Source organism: Callospermophilus lateralis, chromosome 1 (assembly GCF_048772815.1).
Source record: "Callospermophilus lateralis isolate mCalLat2 chromosome 1, mCalLat2.hap1, whole genome shotgun sequence".
NCBI classification, from domain to species: domain Eukaryota; kingdom Metazoa; phylum Chordata; class Mammalia; order Rodentia; family Sciuridae; genus Callospermophilus; species Callospermophilus lateralis.
Genome location: NC_135305.1, coordinates 186516371 through 186543259, shown reverse-complemented (window position 1 = coordinate 186543259; position 26889 = coordinate 186516371). Strand labels below are relative to the sequence as shown.

Sequence of the window (26889 nt, the reverse complement as noted above, 5' to 3'; positions counted from 1 at the left end):
TACAAAATATATACCCCAAAGCCACACCCCCAATTTCTACCTCTTCCAGCATACCTTGCCCCCCATTAGTTACTACTTAGTTAATCCTATCAGGGTATTAATTCACTGATTGGGTTGAGACTGTCACAACCCAATCATTTCTCCTCTGAACCTTCTTGCATTGTCTTACACATGAGCTTTTGGGGGATATCTCAAATACAAACCTAACATTCTGCCCCTGGCCCCCAAATGCTCACAACCATGTCACAATGCAAAGTATATTTTGTATATTTCCAAGAGTCTCCATGATCTCAAAAATTCCAAGTTTACCCAAAATTTCAATTCCAAAGTCTCCTCTGAGACATGGGGCAAACTTGCATTGTGAGCTCCTGTAAAAATCAAAAGCTATTTACAAGAATCCAATATGTAAATGTATAGAGTAAACATTTCCATTTATAAAAATGGGGCATAGAAAGAAGGGATAGGACCAAAGCAAGACTGAAGTCTAGCTGGGCAAACAAGTTCTTTAGTTCTGTGTCTGGTGACTGGAGCATATGGCATCCTGATGTTCTCTCCAAAGGCTTGCGTAGATCTGCCCCTGTGGCCTTGCTGGTTGCAGCCCGAGTAGCCTTTCTGTTGACTTGTTTCTGCTTGATTCCTGCAGCTTTCCTAGGATGATGTCCTACATTACTGGCATTTTTTAATCTCAGGGGTCTCTACTGCAGCTTTGGCTTCCTCCTCAAATTTCCACACTTTGCCCTCTCAGGACTTTGCTGCCCTCAAGGACCCCCAATCCTGTTGTACCTTGCCTGGCTTCCAAGGCCTTCCTTTGAAATCTTGGTAAAAGCCTCTATGACCCCCTAGTTTCAGCATCCTGCATTCCAGTAGGACCACCACCATGTGGTTGATGCCAAGGTCTGCCACCATTTTGAGCAGTAGCCAAGCCTCCAGAGACCCCGGCTGCATCAACCTCTGAGTGCCTCAGTGGCTGAATGTGTTGAAAAAACTTCCTAGGCTCTCTTGTACAAGAAGGGTGCCCCACTGGTCTCTTGTCAAGAGGATTTTCACTTTTACTCCCTTGAGTCTGAGATACCCTCAAGCCATCTTTCTTATTGTCTCTGTGCGAAGTCTTTAGCATTCCTTTAGTGGCAGTAATATCTGTAACAACTACAACTTCCTTAGCCCCAGTTTTACTCCTGCCTTTCAAGTCCAAGTTTTTCAAATCTTTCTGCTTTGCTTTCTGCCCCTGAATATTGGCTAAAAGCTGACAGCATTATTCATGCCACCACTTCCTGAATGCTATGCTGCCTAGAAATTTCTTCCACCAGATTAAGAAGTCCATTGGTTTTAAACTCAGCTTTTCAGAAAGTCTCAGGACACATGCAGACAACTTCTCAGTCAGAACTTAACACAAATGATCTCTACTCCAAATTCCAATAGAGTCTTCCTTTTCCATTTAACCTTCTTAAGCCTTCACTGTTCATGGTCCTTCTGGCATTCTCAAAAGTCCTACTGGTCTTTTGAGCTGCCATCAGTATTGTCCATTAAACTCCGCTTACAACAATCTAAAGCGTTTCTAGCATACATGGCTAGGCATCTCAAAATTCCTCCCACCAATTCCAAAAAGCTTCAAAATCTTCTGAACCACATGGTCAGGTTATTCACAGCAAGGATCCTACTCTTGGCACCAATTTCTGTTTTGGACAGCTTTTTCACTGCTGTGACTCAAAGGACCCACCCGGCATAACGTAGGAAGGAAGAGTTTATTTGAGGGCTCACAATTTTAGAGGTCTCAGTCCATAGAAGTCCAGCACCATTCCTTGCGGCTCCAAGTGAAGCTGAACATCATGGCAAAAGAGTATGGCAGGGGGAAGCAGCTCACATGATTAGGAACCAGAGAGAGAGACCTCCACTTGCCAAATACAAATAGATACCCCGAAATCATGCCCCCAATGCCCTATCTCCTCCAGTTACACCCTACCAGCCTTCTGGTTAGCACTCAATTAATCCCATCAGGGTTAAGACTCACAACACAATCATTTATCCTCTGAACCTTCTTTCATTGTCTAACACATGATCTTTTGGGGGACATCTCTTATCCAAACCGTAACAGTGAGGGCCCAGTTTATTTGTTAAATCTCCTCCTCCTGCCAGGAGGTGGCATGGGTCACTTTCACTTGTGTTTTAAATGGCCCCCATCGATGGCATAAGACCTCATGCCAGTGAGGTGCAGGCATGTACAGTCTTGTAGTTGAGCATGGAGAGAAAGACTGTGGATATTTTGAACAGTGATACTAAAGTTCACACAGATATTTGTTCATGTTAATACACATTTGGGAATATCTATTATCCACTGACATTTGAACTAGAATACAGGTTGGAGTGATGAATAGCATAGACATACTGTTTTATTCTGTGGATATTACATTGATTGAAATTTTATACCACTTTCACAGAAATCCTCATTAGGGATTAAGGTATAATAATCAAGCCAAGTTCACTTTTAGGCACCTTCCTTGAGACTCTGATCATCTCTGGAAGGAGGCCTGGTCCCATTCAAACTGCCACCAATAGATTTGTGCTCTTTATTACTGTGGTTAAGAGTCTATAGGACAGAAAATTGTGTGAGTGTTTATTTACTTATTTACTGGTTTTGGCTCCCAGGGTTGAGGCTCCATGAAAGATGAAATAATTTGAAGAAACTATTTGCTTTGGCCCAGATTTTTGGAAGTCAGAGGAAAGGCAAGCCTGGTAGAAGAAACCACAAAAAAATACAGAACCAATATAATGTTCAGGAATGAACATTATATTGGTTCATGTGGGGCTTAAAATACTAGAGTTGGATAAGGAGGATGAGCTCCAGCCAGCAAGGACACAAAACAGATTAGGATTTGACATGGAGCAACAAACACGACAGCAGGGTATTTAGGATCCAATACTGAATTGAAGAATAAAGTATGTCAGGAAGATTTTTATGAAGTCACAATGACTTTGTCAGATCTGTTTTAAGGGCTGAGTGAACAATTACATAAAGAGCAGCCTTGGGTTATGGTAGCAATGTTTAAATCCTGCCTAAGATCCTAACTACCGTGGATATCGTAGTCCACTATGTCCACTGTTGCTGTAGAAGAGTACTTGAGGCTAGGTACCTTGTTCAGAGGCTTATTTAGCTCACACTTTGGGAGGCTAAAAGTCTAAGATCAGGCATCTCCCATCAGTTTGGGCTCTGGTGAGAGCCCTGTGGCTGCATCTCAGTATGGTAGATAGCATCATGATGGGAGCCTGTATGAAGGGGAGAGAGTAATCACATGGCAAGATTGGAAACCACAGAGATTTAGGGGCCAGACTACCTTTTTTTTGTAACAACTCATTCTCAAAAGAACTAAGCCAGGTCGGGCTAGACGGTGCACACCTGTAATCTCAGTGGCTCTGTAAGCTGAGGCAGGAGGATCACGAGTTTAAAGCCAGCCTCAGTGATTTTGTGAGGTTCCTAAGCAACCCAGTGAGACCCTACCTCTAAATAAAATACAAAAAAGGCTGGGGATGTGACCCAGTGAGTAAGTGCCCCTGGGTTCAATACCCAATACCAAAGGAAAAAAACAAAAACAAATAGCTTCAACATATGAACCTTTACTCAAACCATCCCCAAACCATAGCAGGTGATTTAAATTTTATTTTAAATACTATATTTCAATCTAGCAGAGCTGCCACAAGCATTATATCATAGCTTGCAACTTCTCTGTCCAAACAAATTTCAATTTTTAAAAAATCTAATATGGCAGTTCAGTGTTGAGGAGTAATTATAGAACCCTCCTCAAATAATCAGTAATACTTAACTGTGCTTCATTTCTTAATCTGTGTGACCAGCCATAGATGAGAAAGCAACATGCTGATGTGTCTGTCGACTTCCTGGGCATGCAAAATGCGTAGAGGTACACACGAGATGTATTTAACACAGGAGGTCTTTTTTGTACAAAATATGCTAGAAATTATTTTATATTAAACTATAAAAGCCAAGAGAAAAAAAATGCATTTTCCTAAGTATGCCAGCAGCATCTTCTTTATAATACTTTAGTGTCTGTGAAAGGTAATGTTTTTCCTCCTTCCATGTGCTTTGTACTTGTGTGGGTGTGTTTCACTTGTTTTCTTGGGAGATGTAAAAAGTTAATAGACCTGATATTTTGAATGCATGTGCTGTCGTCTTCAAGCAGAATGGAGCTTTTTTGGCTCATAAGAAAAATTAAGATGCCTTGAAATTTTGTATGATTTTGGAATGTTGGAATTGAGAGGATCTTTTCTTTTGGCTCTTTTTAACATGAAAGAAGTCAGTCGAAATAGTGGCTTTGGATTTTAAGAAAAGAGAAACCATTTGTTTCAGTAACTAGAAAAAATTTGAAAGTATGTCCTGAATACCTAATGTTTTGAAAACAAAAGTCAAAAAAGCCATTAAACATTTGTGAATGAAGATGTATTTTTTATTCTATACAGGAAATCTAAACATCAGAAACTGCAGTTGACTGACCCAGATCTGAAATAGATGCCTTGAGACATCTAATTACATTTTTTAATACAAACACCAATTCAAAAACTTAGTAATGGCACAAGGAATGAAACAAATAATTATGATCTCCCCACCCGTATTTCTTGTAATATTTTTCTTTTATATACCTAACTATCTCAGTAGTATTTTTTACTTTGTAAACCATATGTAAAGTAAGTAACATGTCAAGAAATTTAGCTGCAAAAGTAAACAAAAATGCATTTTTTTCTTATTCTTTATTTTCTATGTAAAGAGCTAGAGAAAGGGCCTCCTCAATTACACCAAATATATCTTAGTCACAATTAAAGTACCTATTCAAGAACACATGTCATGAGGAATGTAATCCTCAATATGAGGAATTTATCACTTATGTGTAATTTTGCTAGCCAAGCAAGATCTGGATTTCAAGCACTGTAAAATGATTTTGGATTTGAGAACAGCAAGACTTGTGAAAGGGTTTTGATTAGAAAATATTCTATACATTTTAAAGTATCCAAAGTGGTTATTCAGTTTTATCTCTCAGAATTTAAAATAAATGAAATATATTTCTAACTTCAAAAATAAAATGGAAGAAAGTTTAGTGAAGTGACTATTTGAACTGTTAAGTGCATGTCATGAAAGAAAGGCTAATTTCTGTGTAACCAATGGCACTGAACCTTCAGTCACATGCAAATGATAGATTTGACTTTGGAAGAGTAATTTTGTTGTTATTCTCAAATAAAAAGAATGTGATCGGTTCATTTGCTCATCATTTGTTTCCTGGGCACCTGCTCAACTTCTAGTGACCTTATTGGTGCTCAAGAGATAGAACCCCAAAGACACACTGTCTTTGTTTCATAATCCCTGACAGATGTATAATTCAATACTTTTCCTTGACAATATAATCTAAGGGAATTTTCTCCACCACTGTGAATAGAGACTTGTCACTAGGTTTTTTTCTGGCTAGGTCATGCCCAGTGAAAACCAATGGAAAAAGAGTCGACTGACTAAAAAGTTGGGCAATTACATGAAGCAAAATGGGGTTAGTTAAAAAAAAAAAAAAAAAAAAAAAAAAAAAATTGTACTAGACCCTCTCCAAGGTACTGCTGAGCAAATGGTAGACCTCACAATTTAGTTGGTGGGGGATATTTTCCATTGTTTTATGATATATTGTAGTTTATGTTAACTACTGTTAAATTAAAGGTAGAGGGTTTAATAGGAGAAAATGAGGGGGTATCTAAATTGGGCTGATTAACTAGGGAAACTATCTCTTAGAAGTTAGCATTTATGTGAAGAACTGAGAGAGGGGAAGGAGCCCCATGAAGCCCAATCATTCAAAGCAAAAAGTATGTGCCAAAGGTCTTGAAATGAAAAGAAATATTATTACACTGGAGAGACTGAAAATAAATAGATCATTCAAGATTGAACAGTAGGGTTTCGAATCCATCTGAGTTTGTTTTAGTAGACAGGATAAAAAGATTGTAGATTAATTGAGGAAAGCTACAGGAAAAATAACCTGAGAACCAAGATACAGAGTTACACTAAGCAAGGAACCACTTCTGTTGTCAGGGAGAAATACTACACTGAAAAAACGGTCACACATAGGAATCTTCCCCGTGTATATCAGACCCTTCTTGAAATGATTTTCCAGGACAAAAAAAAGGGGGGGGTATTAAAAGAGACATAAGTGTCCAAATCCCTTATTGTAATTTCAAGCAATCTCACTGGTATTAACAAGACTATAGCCAAGACATACATGGAAATGAACCTGTCAGTTAAGAGTTTTTAACTTCCTAGCCTCTGGCATGAATGCTAAGCCAAGCCACCACATCCTCCACAGAAGAAAAGAGGATGACCCCCAAACAGGCAGGAACCAAATCATATGGGCAAACTGTGATGAGCAGTTGGACTCTTAAGGCATTAGGTTTTTTTTTTAATTTATCTAAATTAGGTATATATGACAGCAGAATGCACTTTGTTTTGTTGTACACAATTGCAGCACAACTTTTCATTTCTCTGGTTGTACTATATGTAGTGCCATACCATATGTGCAGTCATACATATACCTAGGGTAATGATGTCCATCTTATTCCACCATCTTTCCTGCCCCATACCCTCCTTCTCCACCCCTCCCTTTGCCCAATCACAGTTCCTCCATTTTCCCATTGCCACCCCCCTCCCATTATGGATCAGCATCTGCTTATCAGAGAGAATATTTGGCCTTTGGTTTTGGGGGAGGATTTTAAGTAGGAGTCCTCATTTTCCTTTTTTTTTTTTTTTTAATTTGCTATAATTATGGTGGATGGAGTGGACCCAAAATTAGGAGTGGAATCAGGGAGATAGACTACAGATGAGTTTAGGCAAGAGGTGACTGTTGACTTGAAACAGGATGGGTATAGAATTTGTGGATGAATTTAAAGTACATTTTGATGTCGTTAAAGAAAACCCTTAGACAAATTAAAATTAGCAAACTTTATTTGAGGAACAATGTGTGGGTGGGGGGAATCATGAATCAGGAAGCCCTCAGTATCAGCAGAGTTTCAGAGAGCTCTGCCCGGTAATGTGGACAGATAGTATTTAATGACAGAAAAAGGAGATGGCATACAGAAACAGTTTGATTAGTTGACTGGGTGTTTACCTTATTTGGGCATGATGTGATGAGGTGCTCTCCTTGCAGGTGCATGATCTGAGCAATTGGAAGCCTGTGATTGGCTGAAAGTTGGCTGCTATGATTGGCTAAGCCTCAACAAGCATTGCAAAATTTACTTTTAAGTGATAGATGCTACACTTGGGTCAGATTTACTTTAAGCCAATAATAGAGAAATGAGGAGCAAGTGATTGACTGCCCTTGAATGGTCTTCGAATGGTAGTTCCATGTAATACTGAAGGTCATATTTTCAAAACTGAAGTTAATCATGTTCTCTTTGGAAATGTCATCCCGCACTGTCTGCTACTATTCTCTTAGGTCCTCTCACATAGCCATTGGGTGCGATTATTTTCTGTTTCCTTCTATTAGTTTTAAATCCTTTAAGAATAGCAGTTTTTTGTCAAGCTTTTATTTATTTTTTCTTTTTTGGTATAATTTAACTGAGAATGTAACTCAGTGGTAGAGAATTGACCTATTATAAGTGAGGTCCTTGGATTCAGTCCCCAGAAAAAGAAGGATGGAAGGAAGAAGGGTGAGGTAAGGGGATAATATCTCTTTAAAAGCTTTTGTCAAGAGTTAAGCTTCAGATTTCTTTGCAAAGTATAACATGAGATAAAGTTTTAATACCCAGGCCAACACTGTGTTGAACACATTTCAGGATAACAATATTACTAATGGGTCCTCACATAAATACAAAATTTCTCCCTAAGTTAAGCAAAGTAATTTAGCAAACTTAGCATTTTATTTAGCAAACCTAGTATTTTGTTTTTCTAAACCCATGTATCTAATGAAATGAGGAAAAGTAATTATCACGTTTCCCCACCTGTGGTGGTAGTGGCTGGATAACCAGCAAACAGTAACTGATTTCCTTTGTCGTCTTGAGATTTTTCATGCTCAACAATATTCAGAAAGACCCTGTAAATATACTCAGAAAGATATCATTTTTCCAATTGTATCAAAACTAAAGAGTCTTGAGGGAAATGTTACCCTACGTACCGCAGGCTATTTTGAATAAGACAAAACTGATTATAATAAAAATATTGTGATGTCTTAACTTGAGAGGTGAGAACTATTTCTCTGTACTGTATCCTCTGGGAGATTTTGATCATTTGAAGATTTCATATAATAGATTAATTAGCATTTCCAGCATAAATATACATACTGACATTCTGCTTGCAGAGAAATGAGTTGCTTATTTGCTCGGCATTCTTTAGTGAGAATATCAGAGCTGTCTTAGGGTTATATATAAGCAGAACCTCTGCACTATCATCAGACTATGGCTTTGCTCTTTGTCTATAGAAACATTGTCCATGCATGAATAGATCCAACTGAGAAATGGTTAAATTTAAAAAAAAAAAAAAAACAAAACTGGTATATGAAGGCAGAGAGAGGGAGAGTCAGGAGAGAATGAATGAATATACTACGATGAAAAGGAACTCTTAACTCAGAACTCCAGATATTTGGAGGTGACCCTCCTCGCATGATGGGGGATATGCGTGTTATCTTGGGCAAACCACTTATATACTCTTATGAACCCCTATTTTTTCACATTTAAATTGAGAAAATTAGAATATGAAACCCACCAATTATCTCTGAAATTCAATGATTCTAAGAAAAGACAGTCATTGGCCTTTATTGTTCTTAAGTCAGAATTAGATATAGAATATGAATTTGGGGTCTCAGTGCTTCTTTAGTCTCGTGTCATACTCTAGTCATGCCCTGATATTGAAACGTAGTTGCCAATCTTTGCAAAGTGTGTCCCATGTTTAGGACGACATGTCATTTGTGCCTAATGGTGGCTGAAGGTTGAGAATGATCATGCAAACCTAGCTGCACCATGTACAGGACTTTGCTTCTGTACTGTGTTGCTTTCACCTCCACAGTCAACCCTAGAGGGCACTTGTGTCTGAAGGAACAGTTTCCTATTGTGAATCTGGCTTATTTAGGATCTGTGATAGGAGAATCAGGAGCACACACTAGCTACATACTAGGAAAATGACTTGTTTTTGCATTCCCTGAAAGATTAAAGACATAAACCATTTTGGATGCACACCATACTCAGTCTGACCTTTTCTTTATATAGTTATATCCACCAACTTATTTTGAATGATGCCTTTTGATACAAATTCTATGAAAGAATGTTTCAAAGTTGCAGAAAAGCTTATTTGTAAGTTTATACTATGTTTTCTCATTTTTTACTCTGGCAGTTTTATAGAAATTTGGGGACAATGTAGGCAGAATGCAGAATACACCCACCCGATCACATTTTAGAACAATAGTAATGCATCTGGGCTGCAAACTCTGAAACTTGGCAGCTACCTACTCTCCTGAAAATACCTAGATGCTTACCTAAGGTCCAGTAAATTTTTGATATGGAGGATGTTCATAATGTGCTCTTAATTCTTTCAGCACGTTGTCTGTTGAAGAGTTGGTCTGCAAAGCATTGCACTAGGCAAAGAAAAAATAAAAAGAGAAATGTGTGATGCGTTCTCTTACCATAATTATACAATGAATTTGTACTTTAAAAGGGGGAAAATGTGCTATAAGTGCCTAATATGATAAACAGCAAACAATGTGCTAGGAGGAAAGCAGTTACACTTAGCTGATATGACTTCCATTTTATCCAACTTTTAAATTGAACACATTCCATTAGCAGCTGTTTTCTTAGTCCTCTTACCTGTCAATTCCTTCTTAATGCACCTGTTTTGTGTAGTACTTTGAAAGCAATGAGAGATAGCTTTAGATCTCTAATATTAAACTTATAGACCACAAAACAATTATTGACGTGTTTTTCTCCGTAGGTCTTCTTTTGATGGTTGTTTAAATTCTTTTTTTAATATATTTTTTTGAGTTTTTAGTGCTATGCCTATGCCCAATTATGTGTTAATACTAAAGTAAGGAAGAGAATATTTAAAACTTTTCTAAAGTAATTCAACTGCCTTCTATCTGGGTAGTCAGTAGAAAGAGAGAAAGGAAACTGAGCTGCAGTGGTACCACTTAAAATCATTAAAAAAAAAAAAAATACCTAAAATTTTTCCCAGAATGTAAACGTAATTCTGTTCTTTCCTCTGATACATGTTCAATGTATATCTATTGCTATAGTTGAAAAATAGTCTGCTTGTTTTAATATGCTGTACACTTCTTAATTTCCCTTCGAAAAAAACACAGCTTTTTAAAATGAAGGACTTATACAATGTGCCTTTATTTTTCTCCCAAAGAGAAGATAGCATGTACTCAAATGTGTGCAAGGAAACATGGGAGCTGCCTGAGATGAACTTCAACTTAAGGCAGGCTGTGGGAGGACTCACAGCTACATTTATCTTGATGAGATCCCAGGGCTGCCATGATTATTTCCCAAGTTCATGGAACCAAAGTCTCCTCCCCTTTTCCATTAACAGCCTAAGAATCTGTACAAAGGAAAAAAATATATCAGTTTCTTTACCATTTTAGGGAAGCATAATTTGCATACAGAAAGTATACAGGGTTTAAATGAATAGTTCAGTGAGTTTAGGCAGCTCTGTCCACAGTGTATCCACCATCCTAGTCAAGATATATGACCTTTTATACTCATACACTGCTAGTGGGACTGCAAATTGGTGCAACCAAAATGGAAAGCAGTATGGAGATTCCTTGGAAAATCGGGAATGGAACCACCATTTGACCCAGCTATCCCTCTCCTCAGTCTATACCCACAGGACTTAAAAACAGCATACTACAGGGACACAGCCACATCAGTGTTTATAGTAGCACAATTCACAATAGCTAAACTGTGGAACCAACCTATACACCCTTCAGTAGATGAATGGATAAAATAAATGTGGCATATATACACAATGGAATATTACTCAGCAATAAAAGAGAATAAAATCATGGCAATTGCAGGTAAATGGATGGAGTTAGAGAAGATAATGCTAAGTGAAGTTAGCCAAATCCCAAAACACCAAATGCCAAATGTTTCCTCTGATATAAGGAGGCTGATTCATAGTGGGGTAGGGAGGGGGAGCATGGGAGGAATAGATAAACTCTAGATAGGGAGAGGGCTAGGAGAGGAAAGGAGGGGACATGGAGTTAGTAACGATGGTGGAATGTGATGGACATCATTATCCAAAGTTCACGTATGAAAACGCAAATTGGTGTGAATATACTTTGTATACAACCAGAGATATGAAAAATTGTGCTCTATATGTGTGATATGAATTATAATGCATTCCTCTGTCATGTGTAAATTTAAAAAAATAATTCAAAAAAAGATATATGACCTTTTGAAATTCTTGTGCCATGCCCAACAGCCCCCTCCCCACCCAGAGGCAATCACAGACCTGCTGTCACAGTAGCTTCATTTTGCCTTTCTAGAATGTAATATATGCAGTCATACTTTTGAATTCCTTTGTGCCTGACGTCTTTTGCTCAACATAGGATTTTTCAAGTTCATCAGTATTGTTTTTGCACCAGTTTCTTTCTTTTTAGTGCTGAGTCATGGTCCATCTTTTAACACAATCTACCCATTTACCTGGCGATGGATATGTGAGTTTGCCTCCCGTTGCTCGAATTAGATTTTAGCCCCTCTAGTGTGTAATATTTCACATTGTGGTTCATATTCCCATTGTACTGATGGGGAAACTGTAGTTTAGAAGTGTTACCTTATTCAATTCCCCATGACAAAAAGTGGCAAAGCCAACATTTTGAATGTGCTCTAAACTACAATTCATACCCTCATATTTTAGTTAGATTTGCATCACTGTGACCAAAATACCTGAGAAGAACACCTTAAAGGAGGATAAGTTTATTTAGGGCTTACAGTCCACAGTCCATTGCCTGAGGTGTGGCAGAACATCATGGTGGAGAGCCACTCCCCTCATGGAAGTTAGGAAGCAGATTGAGTGAGAGGGGAAGTGACCACCAGGAAGAATAACACTTCCAGTGGCACATACTCAGTGATCCACCTTCTTTAACCATGCCCTGCCTGCCTACAGTTATCTTCCAGTCAGTCCATTCAGCCACAGTGGACTGATAGGGTTACAGCTCTCATAATCTAATCATTTCACCCCTGAATATTCCTGCATCAAGCTCTTTGGGGGTGCCTGATAACCAAACTAAAACACCTTACCAATGGAAATTTCTGAGTTCTGAAAAATGTGGCACCCAGATTGACCTCAAGTTGTCACTGAGAAGAAGTATAGATTTGCTGGGACAGGATCAATATATTACCCAAAAGATGCCACTGTCACCAAATTTCTAAAGACCAGGATGAAGCACAGTATTGCAAGTGAACTAAGATTAGCATGTTTGTTAGCCTTCTCCTTCCTCCTGTTGCCAGCTTAGACTAAAAAGGAGTTGCTTAATTTTGGCAAAAATACCTTAAATTATTTTTGGAAATGAGGTTCCCAAAATGTATTAAATGTGCACACATTGGTAATAACATCTCAGAGAAACTGTCTTACTTTGCCTTCCAATTTATTTGCATTTAGAATTAGAATACTATTTTGGCAAAAAAAAAATTTAATATCCATGATATTTTATAAGCCCTTAATAATAGCAGCAATTACAGCAACAATTAAAAAAAAAATTCTTGGCTTTCCCTGTTTAAAAAAGTTCATGCAATAGAAACATAAATTTAAGCAACAGAAAAATAAATATAATGTGTTCAAGTTTTGACACAGGGTTTTACATTTTTGCTTCCATGTGTTATTGTATAAGCACAATGACACAGGGACATTAATGAAATAATCTACCTTTTCCATTAGTGTTTGGCCAGTGGCACAAGAACCTTGTTCAAGGGAGTTGATGAGAAATCTTGATCATTGGTAAATATCTTGATCTCATAGAAAAAAACATAAATCAAGGATTTAGAAGATTTGGAGTTAGGTCCAGAGCCTGCTTCTCTCCAACTCAGTGTTCTGAGGCAAGGTGCCTCACCTTTCTTTGGCCAACGTGCCCTCATTTATTCAGGGGCAGTACAGTATAGATGCTCTCCTAAGTTCCCAGTCTTCTGAGTTTGCTGTATGTAATTACCCATCACAGACCTAAGGCAGCAAAAAAGGCATGTGTAGTGGAGTGATGACATGGAGTTATAGGAGATGGCGACCAGCTTTTCATTTGTTTAACAAACTTTGTGTGCTTAATAAATACCTGGAGTAGGAACCATAAACAGAAATCATGGAGGACCAGATAAATACATGTCCAGTTCTTATGGAGCTTTCAGGCTATTGAGTAGTAAAACTAAGTAGGTAGGAAGTTGAGATACAGAGTTGAAGCCAAGCTTAGTGGCTCATGCCCATAATCCCACCAAATTAGGGGGCTGAGGCAGGAGCATTATAAATTCAAAGCCAACCTCAACAACATAGCAAGGGCCTGTCTCAAAATAAATTAAAAAAAAAAATTAAAAGGACTGGAGATGGAGCTCAGTGGTAAAGCAACCCTGGGTTCAATCCCTAGTACCAAAAATGAAGATGAAATGGGTAGGGAGGTAAAGAGGGAGCGAAAGAGAGAGAGAAAGAGAGCAAGAGAGAGACAGAGACAGATGTTAAAATTCATGACTGTGGTTAGAAACATAGAAGATTTAGTAAAAGCATGCAGAAGAAAAGCTAACCCGTTTTAGGCAATCCTTGAATGCATCTTTGAAAAAATAACTCTCAGCTGAGAGACAACTAGGTGTTCAACACCTGATGATAAGGAATGAGCTTAAAGGCAAGGGTGACATAATGACTTGCGACAAGAAAGATACTCAAGGAAAATGAAGGTCAATATGACAAGAGCAAAGTAAATATATGAGGAGGGGGGAAAGGTGAAAGATAGGTCCAGAAAGTGAAGCAGGAACCAGACCTTTGAGAGCCTTATAAACCACATTAAGCTCAATGGATGTCTCACTTCCTAAAATGTTGTTCATATTGCTAGTGCATTTGCACATTAGAATGGGTTCAGGTAGTATAAAGGAAGATGTGACAACATCATTTATAGGACAGTTGTACTGAGCCCAGTGAGAAGCAATAGTAGTACTCTGAACTCTGCCATTAGAAATAAAGATGGAAACCCAACTTGTGAAGACTTGCAAACCCTTGTGGAAATGCCTGGCACCTACTTATGGAGAAGAAGAGCAGCTCTCTCGGTGTCACAGCAGTCCCTGTAGCCTGAAGGGTGATGGGGAATAAGTGTTCTGTAGCCCTAGAGAGTGGATCAGCCTGCAGGCAGTGCAGCTGGTTATGTGCCAAATCCTAACAGCCAGTGCCTGGCTTAGGTCTACTGTGCGATGAATCACAAACATAAAACGGGTGATAAAGAAACAAATTATAGAAGTGTTGTAAAATTCACACAGGTGGATTTTTCACAGTAAAGCAAGAACCAAGGTCAGAAAAGAAAATAAGATGCTCTTAGATTAGCATGGATGCAAGACAAGAATGCCACGGAAAATGAATAACCATGATACATTCTTGAAGGAATTATTTAAAACTCAGGCTTATGCCTTGGTGATAATTGACAGTTTGGCTTGTGATTCATTCTTTCTTTTAGGGCTTTTCCTGGACTTTAAAATGTTTTGTCTTGTGCTTTCCACTCTTGCCAGGTGATGAAAGGCTTTTGTCCTCTTGAGTATAGAGGGGGAGAAGTGGCGGGGGCCGGGGGGGGGGGGGGCTTACAATAGTACAGATAGAAAAAAAAGAAGCCCTTTAGATCTAAGCATTGCATAAAAAATTTCAATATATTACTCTCCTCATCCAGAAAATAGAAAGCACTTCAAATTAACTAATATTTCTGTATGTTTTATGAGACCAAAAATATTCCATGAAGAGAACAATCCTTAAAAATTAATGTTTTGTGACTGGGGTTGTGGCTCAGTGGTAGAGCGCTCGCCTAGCATGTGCGAGGCCCTGGGTTCCATCCTCAGCACCACATAAAAAGAAATAAATAAAATAAAGGTATTGTGTTCAATTATAACTAAAAAATAAAGTATTAAAAAAAATTAGTGTTTTGCCTTAGACACATCACAGAATACATAGAAATAGATCATTTAAAAGCCAAAGAATTTCAGAAGACTTGATAAAAGTGTAGTTGCCTACATGAAAAAAAAATGCAGATTTTCAGGTGACCAAGGGGATAGTGAAAACTTACCTGCAAAAAATACTTAACAGAAAAGATTTCATATAGAGAGAGATAGCTTTGGTAATCTGTTAAGCATAAGATACAGAGTTCTCAGCTGTGAAATCTTCTTTTGAAGATGACTAAGTATTTAACGAGAAGAAATTTATAGCTTCTTATTTTGTAGCAGCGTCTTTGGCCTGTCAAAGGGTCACATGACCACCTCATGAACTTGCTTAGATCCCTCTGCCTGCATCCCCACTGAGAAGTCAGAGAGTAGGCCGTGTAAGGTGTGGTAAGCAAGGGTCCTGTCTCTTTCACGTGTGTTTTATTTCCGTGAACATTTTAATATGCTGCACATCTGCTGTGACTGTTTTTTTCTCTTGTCCAGAAATTGTAGGAGCAGTGTTCATGAATTGTGTGAGAGTGTGAGAGAGAGAGAAAGGGAGAGGGAGGGAGGGAGAGAAAATGTGTGTGTGTGCATGTGTGTGTGTGTGCATGTGTGTGTGTGTGTGTGTGTGTGTGTTTTCCAGCAGCTGTAAATAATTGTGTATGTGAGGCTGTGTTTTTTTACAAAAAGATTTTTGGAGGCTATGAGTTGAAAACATGGCATAAACATATTAACTTTGGACAGCAGCCTCTAACAGCTGTGGTTTGAAAACTGCAAGTCTAGAGCCTACTCTGCTTGGAAAAGGGTCGACTGTGTTGTTTCTGAAGCTAATATAATGTTCCAGAGAGAGAAAGCAGCAGCTATTTGAGTGTTTGAGATCCTGTGTGTGTGTCTGTGTGTGTATGTGTCTATGAGAGGGAGGAAGGGAGACAGGGAGACGGCATAGGAACATAATTCTGGTTTTGTTTTTAATATAAAAAGTGCGTGTATTAGCAGTAAGATTTATTTGCTTCAGGTAAGTAGGCTCATTCTCAGATAACCATTTAAAAGAATGAAGGCTTTTCCCTTTCCTTTTGAAAAATATATATAGTTTACATAAAAATGTGTGTGATGTGATCCTCTATATTAAACTTTCAGTAATTATGAATTATTGTGAAATCTCTGCAGTTTACTTTATCAAACATCTGCTTTATAAGATTGAAGCATTGCTTTATCAAATACCCTGAGAATATTGTAATCAGCAAAATATTTGCTTTGGGGAGAGATTAAATGAGTTTAAGGCTTATTGTCATCTTTGCTTCCTTCAGTTAAGCCAAGAATTGTATATAGCATTTACCTCAGCTGCACTCCCTCCAGTTAGCCACTTTGTTTCATCGTACATGTGTGGGAACTCCCCAAAATAAGAAAATATGGGACATATGCTCTTATTCCTGTTGCACAGAGGGAAACTGAGGCTAAGTGACTCTCCCAGGAGTACACCACGTGATAGCAACCATCCGGGAAGAAAACCAGAGCACTGTATCAGGAAAATATGAAACCATACCCCAAATCTTGGATTTCACCTAGTAAATTTTGTCATTGAAAAGTGAGTGGGCTTTAAATCTGAAATTAAGGGTTTCCCTTGATTTCCCCAAATGTGAACTGTCAAGCTATACCCCCCTGGGAATAAGTGACTTTTCGTGTCCAAAGGCTTCGGTGGCAAAGGCTAGCCAGGTTGGGAACATGGTGAGAGAAAGCTAGCCCGCCCCTGAAAAGGCCTCTCCCAAGAGGTGAGGGGGTTCTCACTTCACCCTGGCCCTGCCACCTCCCCCTCCCCGGCCCTGAGGCAGTGCTCAGGAATACCGGAGGCCCAGATGGAGGCCCAGATGTACTGCTGCGCGGGTCTCAGCCTGGGGCCTGGGTGCTGCGCCACTGCTCCTGGTCTCCTTCTCTTCCTTATTTTAAGTAATTAAGAGCTTTCCTAGTTGCAAAAGCAATAAATTATAAGTGGTTTTAAACACAGGGGAAAAGAGAGAGAGAGAGAGAGAGAGAGAGAGACTGAGACTATGTCAATCCCACAGTATTCATTTAAAAATATATGCAAAAAAATGTATAAAATTGATGTCACATGCCATATAATGTCTCTTTTTATATGACTGAATATTTTCTTCTTATGTTTATTTTTACCTCTTAATTTATCTTTAAGGTTTTCATGTTTACTATTTTTTAATGACCTCATCTAATAAAATTTTATGTAATGCACTTAACATCATTTTAACATAGGCTATATATTTTTTAAATCTCTTGTCTTCTTTTAAAAAAGTTAATTATAGTATTTTAAATAGTGTTTTCTCTGGCATTGCCTCTTGGGGCATCAGTGTTACTATTGTGGCACATTTTATTTTATATATAATGTGAACATAGTAGCTCTTAAGTTTTATTATTTTGTTATTTTATTAATTTACTTTGTCTTTTACCCACATGATGTTTTTTATCCTCTGACTACTAAAGGTTGCTTTCACTCCTGGCATTATGCTAAACATAGTCCAATGTGTATTTTAGCCTTAAAACGATTTAAGGAATTTACCTACCCATCTAGCCAGCTATCTCTTTGTATAAATTATATTTCTTCTCTTGACTTGTGTAATTATAAGCAAATATCCATCCTGACTCACAAAGATATAGCCTAAAACACTGAAGAATTCCATGTGTCCTAACCGTGATTGGGCGGGGGGGTCATGTGGACATAGAAAGGAAATTAAAAGTAGCAATGGTAATATTTAAATTTTAAAGTAGTAACTCCATCCACCAAGCCATTCCTGGAGTTTTGGGGTCTCGAGTCTCAGAAATTTAGACTGTACCTTTTTCTGATTATGAAAGAGGGTGATAATGTGGAAGACAAAGTTTAGGCATGACCTGGAAGGTCTGGGTGTATAAGAGTGGCCCGGCTCTGACCCCTTCTGTGTCTGGGCTGCTCTCAGTCTCCTCCTGTTTTACTGTCCTGGATCATAGAGACTAGGGGGCCAGAAAACACAAAAACTTGGGGAAGTAGCAATTAACATTATATGGATACAAAAAAAAGAAAGAAAGAAGAGAAAAGAAAAGAAAAAACAGGTCCAAGGAAGTCAGGGCTTTTCCCATGATGCACCTGAATATCCATCTGGAGATCTGGAGGGAGCAAGTGAGCATCTTCCTACTTGAGCCCCTCCCCCACCCTTGTATTACAAAAATAAAACTAAAGGACAATAAAATAAAAAGACATCCCAGGTTTCCACAGTTCCATCAAAGCAGGTGGGGGATCTCTGACTTCTAAGAGCCCTGGGGGTCTGAGTGGCCCACTGCATTGGGTCTTCTTCAGAATCTTGCTGAAACTCTCTCCTGCACAGTCTGAACTAAGATACTAGCAACGGCTTGGATTTGCTTTTTAGGGTCTAGATGGCAGCATAGACTAGAGTGGTCCTTGGAATGAGGACAGACCTACTATAGGGCCCCTGCCTAGGCCTCCAGGATTGCAAGTTCTGGTCCCTTTTTTTTTTTTTTTTTTTTTTTTTTTTTAAGACAACTGACACTCCCAGGCACAGCCAGTCCTGGAGAACTGGACCTGATAACAGCACCCAAGGAACTCAGGAGTACACATGGCCCTTCCCTCCCTGAAGATCTGGGTCCATGTCTTGGCAGCTTCCCTTTTAATCCCTCCATACATGAAGGGTCCCAACACTCCTCCCCACTGTTCCTCCAATGTACCACCTGCCATCTGGTGGCCCTAGCAGGCGTGGGGATGGCATTTTCAGTGGCTTCAAGGTGACTTTCCAGTGTTCCCACTGCTTCATCTCAGCACTTGCTGTCACAAATGGGAATTTAAAACCTGTAAAACTGCCCTTCTCTGATTTCCCTGGAATTGGAATGGACTTAGCCCGCACGGCTGCCTCCATGTCACAGCTTCTGGGTTTTCTCCCCACAGGATTTCACTTTCCCTTTTATAAGGAGGTTCACTTCTGTCTGCACAAATTTTCCCTTACAAACAGAGCCTCACGGGGCCAGGGAGACAAACCACAGGTGCCAGTTGGGCCCCTGGAGGGGATATTTTCCTCCTCACCAGCTAGTCATGGTCGGCCATCTTTCTTCTAAACAGCTTCTCTGAAGAGGGAGGCCCATGTCTCTCTCTCACTTCCTAGGTGACAAGTCTTTGTTGTAAATAGCCTCTTTCTGAAAGCAGCAGACCCCTTTTAGGCCTTGCGTTTCCAAACCCAGAGGGGAGTCGGGAAGGAGGGTGGAGACTTGACTCACCTATAGTCACGAGGATGATCATAAGGCCACAGGAGGATAGAGCCTGGTAATCATAGGTGGCATCCGGAAGTTGGGCTGATAGCAGCAAAGGGGACAAGCAGCATCTATACCCTATTACTAATTTGGCAATTAAGGGAAAAGTCTCAAAACCTTGAGGTTTTTACCCCTTCATAGTTTTGGAGGTTTTGTTTGTCTTTGTTTTTGTTTTGTTTTGTTTTTGCAGTGCTAAGTACTGAACCCAGGGCCTTGTTCGTTCTAGGCAAGAACTTAACCACGGAGCTACACCCCTGCCCCCTTTGTGGTTTTGAAGACAATAGTTCCTCTCTTATCTGCAGCTTCAGTCCCCTGCACCCAACCTTGATCTGTGATCTGAAAACATCAGATGGAAAAGTCCATAAATTTACATCTTAAAACAAAATTTAGCCTTGAAAATGTTATGTGACCCCTCCCCCATTAAGTTCCACTTGAAATTTTATTAGGCAATCATTATGTTGCCTAACATTTTATTAGGTGCTGGTACATGTCTACTTTTGGCTATTTAAAAACTAGAAAGTCACAGGAAGGCTGTAAGCCAGGCACTTAAGCACTCAGAGGTTAAAAATAATATGATTATGGCTGCAGATGTGTCTTTGTCCTGATTTGCACTGGCAAACGGCTTTACTGGACATTTGCAGTTATCCAGTGAGCAAACTCTCAAAAGAACATCTGCCCCTTTCCATGAGCATTTGAAATGTACAACTACAAGTTGATCGTGTGTGATTTCAACTGGCTAGAGGCCTAATTAGAAGCTGTGCAAATTTGAAGGCAATTAGGTTACCATTTAACACTTGGCCCAACATGAGTCATTTGAATTTCTAACATCTTTACTAGAATTGCTCTCTTAAACAGTCTGCTTCAAAATTAAAACTTAATTTTCAAGAACATTTCTAAATATTTGATAAAAATCACATATTTTAAATGTGAAGACTAGCAAGAACAAAAAAAATCAAATTTCAAAATGATTTGAAAGATGAAAGGCAGGCTTCTTTCATTTTTTACATCATTTTCTGGCTGCAGCTTCCTAAGATTCCTTCCATAGTGGGGGCTGTCCGTGGTGGTCTTGGAGTTGCAAGGCATCGATTGTGTTTCATGCTGAGTCAGTTCAAGTCTCTGAACTTCAGTTTCCACATTTTTAAAAGAAAACCAAAACAATACCTGCTTTGATTTTAAAGACATTTTAAAAATAATGAATGGGTGTTAAAAGTATTTAGCATATTGTACATTGCTAAACAAATCCTAGATACTATCAAGGCAATCAATTTAATATTTTTTTGTTATGACAGAGAAAGATGAAGTTTGAGACTTCCAGGGCCGAGATCACAAATCCACTTGCCTAAGTAATTGCTCTTTTCTTCAGGAAGTTCTATATCACAAATCTAAATCAAATTAGAAAACCATCAATTTTAGAGGTTACAGCTGCTCTAATAAATAATTGGTTGTATCTCCTTTCCTTAAAAAAAATAAATTATAGCAGATGGAGAAGGATATAAAATATAATTTCTTCTTTCATATACAATGCAAAGAGCAAGCAGGTGAACACTTGAGTGTTCATTAAAGGATCTAGGCATTATAACTTTATCATAAGATTATATAGAAAAGTTTCAAGACCTCATGCAAGGTAACATTTTAAAGAGCAAAAATCAGTTGCTTTGTTCCTTTTATCCCGATTGATATACACAATTTAAAATAACATATTGTGAAAATTTTATACTGAATATAATTTGGTTTTGGCAAAAATTACTTAATAAATATCCAATATCCACCAGCTACTCTTTGGTTGTCTAGACTGTTTCTCACATGACCTGATATGTATGGAATAAATGCAAAGCATCAGACTGGTGCATAAGAATTTCAGGCAGATAGAGACACCCAAAGCAGTCTTTTCTAAATTTGCATTAGTTATGCAAGCCAGGACATGTGACACTAAATAGCATTTGAACTTTACTTATTTATTTATTTATTTTGTAGCGCTGGAAAGAAAAAAAAAAAAAAAGTGGTGTTACTGGAAAAAACGTCTGAGCATCAAAATGAGGTCAGGCCTCAGTATTTGGGGAATCCTTGTGTAAAGAGCATCAATAAACATGAACACAAAAGAGCAAGCACAGCGTTCAGAACAAATAGACTGCAAATTCAGAAAATTGGACAGGTGATTTAGCAGCCACCAATGGCATTAGTAAATGTGGGCTGATGCTTTTTGCACCCTAGGTCATGAAACTCAGTTTCATATTCCCACACTTGGAGAGTGGAGTCCCACCCACATGGGAACTGGGCCTGAAGTCTTCATATAAGGTGAAAATTGAGTGTCGCCTTAGCTACACTTGAACATATCTTAGGTGGCAGTTTGGAACAGACATTCCATCTCTCTTGAAAGCCTGACCTGGATCACTTTTCATCAAGTAGCACTATGGAATATGGGATATAAGGTAGCTGGCTTGTGTTTATAGAGCATCTTGCTCTAAACTTAAAGGCACTCAATGTGGTGGGAAAATGTGTCCTAACCAGTCATCTTCTAAATATTCTATATTTTTGTCTACATTTTAAAATTTGTGATTGCCTAAGCCAATTAAGTTATTTTAAGCTTAGTTTGCATTAATACAGTATTTTTTCACTTCTCTCTCCCCATCTTGCCCTGTAAAATGGAGACACCAGCAGAGATTCAATCCTTTATTCAACTGAGAAGTAATGAGTACTTTATTGAAAATTTACCATGTGTTAGATATTTCCCTTTTGAGACTCACAATCTGGGGAAAAGACGATTCAATTTTTAAAAGTACAATAAATATGCAATAATGATAATATGATTGATCACAAAATAAGAATATAGACAAGATATTGTGGGTGTATGGAGAATCATTGGGCTTTTATCATGATTTGTACTGAAGTTTAGCCAAAGGGTATGCACAAACCTGGGAGCATTACATTTGGGGCAACCAGGATTGTGGGCGAGTCAGCCTCCTTATTATTTTAAATATCAGAGATCATCAGCTTCAGAGGAAAAGGTTTATTTTAGCTGGAAGTTTGAAAGGTTTCAGTTGCTGGTGACTAAGCCTTTGGGGTCTGTGGCAAAGCAATATATCAAAATATCATGGTGGGAGTGGGTAGCAGAGAAAAGTGCTTATCACAGGGCAGCCAAGAAGTAAAAAAGAGGGGAAAGAGCCAAGGTCCCCATGTCTCTATTAAGGGCACTACACAATGACCCATCTTTCTCCAGCTAGGCCCCATCTCTTAAGTGTCCACCATCTCCCAGTAACACCTTGGCCAGGGAAGGAGCCTTTAACAGATTGGCCTTTGGGGAATGTTTCAGATGTAAATTATCACTGATAGTTTGATAGCATTAAAGTGTAGCGTGGAGATCAGGAACTGGAAGACAGGCCAGAATGGTATACATTAACAGAGGAGTTTAGATTTTGTCCTACAAGATTTTGAGCAGAGGAGTGATCATAGTTTTCTTTTAGGAGGATCTTATTGGCTCGAGATACATGGTGACTACCACCCTGTCATGTGACTGGTTTGTAAGTCTTGCCCTCCTAAAAGAACAGCCTGCAGGCACAAGTGGCATGGGGCTTAGAGGCTCTGTTTCCTCTTAACATTTACGAAACCCATCACAGAGAACCAACATAAGAGTTGGTATAACCAGTGCTCTTATCTGACCCTCCAAGATGGTGGAAGTCAGCATTTAGCCGTCCTGAATAGAAAGGAGCCAGAACATTAGAGGAATTTTCACAGCTTGTTGATTTTTTTTTTTAATAATAGCTTTACTTAGGATGTGTTTTACATATAAAGCAATTCACCTGTTTAAAGTGTATAGTCTCTGGTTTTTAGAATACTTGGAGCTGTGCAAGGATCAATTTTGGAACCCCCGGAAGAGGTACCATCAGTACTACCCACAGCCTCCCTCTCCCTTGGCAACCTCTGATCTATTTTATTTTCTGGCTCTGTGAATCGGCCCAGGCTGGATATTTCACATGAATAGAATCACCCTGTGTCTCATATTTTGTGACTGGTTTCTTTTACTTAGCCTGATGTGTTCAAGGTTCATTCACGATATGGCTTTTACCATGACATTTTTCTTCTTAGGGCAGAATAATATTCCAGTGTAGAGATAAACCATACTTTATCTTTCCTTTCATTCATTAATGGATGGACATTTTATTTTGGTAATATGAATAATGTTGCTATGAAATTTTATGCATAATTTTTTTTTTTTTTTTTGTGTGTGTGTGTGTGTGTAGAAACATGACCTTATTTTTCTGAGGTCCATGTGTAATTGTGCTGGAGAGGTTTTCCTGGGTCAAGTGATAACTTTTTGGATAACAGTTTTCTAAAGTGGATGCACAAATTTATTGGCCTTTATGTTTGAGGCTATTTATCCTCAGCTTGATAGTAAAAAATTGCTTATGAGTTTTCCCTGGGCTGATCCTTTTAGCAAGTAGATTTTTCACAGGGATACTTTCCCTGAAAAAAATACTAGCATGTGTCTTTACTCAATGATGATGTTTCTGTAAAATAAGCAATAAAATGGATAAAAATAAAGTCTCAAGACTAGCTAGACCTAATTAAATATATATTATATTGTTTACACATATAATATATGTATAAGTTTATATAATATATACATATATATATTCCATTTAACATTAGAAGAGTATTTTAAAGAAACAGGTTATTTAGTAAATATAAGAGATTTCTCATATTTTTACCTACTTTTTTTTTTTTTTTTTAGAACTTCTTAACCTGTTTCCTAACTTTGGGTCACATTTTCCAGGTTTTACAGAGCTACTTGATTCTTGAGAGTTCAAATTTTCCCACAGTCTGTTCCACATGGATTTATAGTTTTTATCTTAATCTCTTTTTCAGCTGCATAATGTTTTGGTGTTTTTTTTTTTTTTTTTTTTCCTTAAGAGTCTCAGCAACTCTCATTCTAGACTGACCCACTCCTTTCTTTTTCTGATCCAGTAAAATGAATAAAACAAACAAACAAAAAAAGACTTGGCAATTATATCCTGATAGAATTCCTGGCATAACTATCCAAGTGCAGAAAAAAGTTCTGCCCATTTACCCTCTCTACTTTAGCTGTTGGTATCTAGAAATGAAAGCTCTAGTAAAGAATTACTTGTAATTCTTAATTTATTAATCACTTTTTTAGGAACTCTGTTACAACACTATTTCTATAAACATCCTGTTTGAGAGAACATCATAATTAGTTGAGAGCTAGAAAGGACTGAAGAAATCATATAATGTAATTATTCATTTAAAAAATCATAACCACTTTCCTTAAATCACCTAATTAAATAATACTTGAATGAAGGCAAAAATTTCAAACAGTTGAAAAATGATTTTATCACAAATGCAATGGCACGCAGGTACTGGGCCTTTCTCTGCCTCCTCTACTTCCCTCCCAAGCATCATTTCATTGGGTTGTTTTGTTTGTTCATTCAGGAAATACTTAAGTAACCCTTTAAGTTTCCATCGCCGTTCTAGATGCTAAGGACCACCAGAGAACAAAACAACTGATATTCTCTCCCCTTGTGGAATTTTCGAGGGGATAGATAAAAGCAACCCTTAGGTTGTTGTATATTACATGTCCTATTTGAATGTGATAGGTGTTATAGAGAAAATGTAAGCAGAAAAGAGAAAGAGGATTTACTAGGATGAAGGAGCAGAGACTGCATTGTCCAGGGTGAGAAGAGAGAGCCTCAATGAGAAAGTGATCCAGGCTTGAAAATGATGGGGGAGGGGGGTTGGGGGGTGGGTAGTATGGTTCTCTGGGGAAGAACATTCTAGAAAGAGGAATAGTAAACTTGGTGTTTCTAAGATGGGAGGGTGCTCGGAGTGCTGGAAGAGAGCAAGGCGAAGGTCACAGTGTGTTTGTTACAGAGGGAACAAAGGGGAACAAGGAGAGAGAGAAAATCAGACAGACCCTGGAGGAACAGATCACAGGGCCTTTGGTCATTGCAAGGACACTGTCTTGAGAGAAAAAAAAAAAATTACAGATAAAAATTCATCTAATATAATTCAATATTCTCACCATTTTAAAGTATATAATTACGAAGTTTCTAACATATTCACAAGGTTGTGCAATCAGTACAACTGTCTAATTCCTTGATATATATATATATTTTTAATCATCAGAAGAAGCCATGTGCCTCCTATTTCTCCCTTCCTCCCAATCCTTGGCAACTTCTGTTCTAGTTTCTGACTCTTAGGGGTTTTCTTATTTGGACAATTTATGTGAATGGAATCATACAATAAGTGGCCTTTTATGACTAACTGCTTTTTTTTTTTTTTAACTAAGTATTTTGCTTTCAAGATTCAACCATGTTGAAGTGTATTTTTTTTTTCTTGTAGAAATGGACAAGCTTACCTAAACGTCATATAGAAATGAATGGGGCCTAATACCTAAAATAATACTGAAAAAGAACAATCTTGGAGCACTCACACTTTCATACATTGACTTTTTTTTTTAATCACCAAAAACAGGGTTACAACTTGGTTCTTTATTTGGTGATGAAAAATATTTCCTTTAAATATGTACCACATTTTATTTAGACATTCATCATTTGATGGACATCAGGGTCTTTAGAATCTTTTTTGAGGGTGCCAGGTACAGGGGATTGAATTCAGAGGCACTCGACCACTGAGCCACATCCCCAGCCCTATTTTATATTTTATTTAGAGACAGGGTCTCACTGAGTTGCTTAGTGCCTTGCTTTTCCTGAGGCTGGCTTTGATCCTCCTGCCTCAGCCTCCCGAAATTCTGGGATTACAGATGTTTGCCACCTCACCCAGCTCATTAGAAGCTTTTGACGATTATAAATAGTGCTTTCATGAACATTTATTGCACAAGTTGTATGTGAACATGTGGTTTCAACTATGTTGGGTACATGCCTAAGAACCAAATTTTGGAGCAACTTTCAAACTTTTCTAATGACTACACCATTTTGTATTCTTGCCAGATCTCTTCACATCTTTGCCTAAACTTATTTTCTGTTATAAATTTAATTAAAAGTTTTGTATTATGGCAGTCATCCTATTTGATATGAAATGGCATCTCCCAGTGGTTATTATTTACATTTCTCTATTGCCTAAAGTTGAATATCTTTTAATATCTCTATTGGCCTGTTGTCTATCTTATTTGAAAGGTCTATTCAAATCATATGCCTGATTTTTTACTGTGTTGTTTGTTTTTTACTATTTAATTGCATGATTTCTTTATTCTGGACATTATACCATTATAAACTATATAAGTTACAAATATTTTGTCCTCTTCAGTGTGTTGTTTTCTCATTTTGTTTGATAGCATCCTTTGACTCTTAAAAGCTTTTAAAATTTTTTAAAGAAACCATTGCCTAATCCAAGGTCACCTATATTTACACATATATTTCTTTCTAAGAATATTGTTGTTTGAAGTCTCATATTATAGAACATTGATCTATTTTGTGTGGCATATAGTGGGAGGTAGAGGTCTAGCTTAATTAT

The 26889-nt window shown here is 38.1% G+C and overlaps 1 protein-coding gene across 1 annotated transcript in view; it reads left to right on the top strand.

Moving 5' to 3' along the window:
- The window catches only part of Znf385d (zinc finger protein 385D), a 207612-nt gene that overhangs the window by 152378 nt on the left and 28345 nt on the right, over window positions 1-26889 (top strand). Inside the window, exons 5-6 of the mRNA XM_076868555.1 lie at window positions 477-529; window positions 19636-19669. Coding sequence (XP_076724670.1) covers window positions 477-529; window positions 19636-19669 — 87 coding nt within the window. The remainder of the gene's footprint in view (window positions 1-476; window positions 530-19635; window positions 19670-26889) is intronic.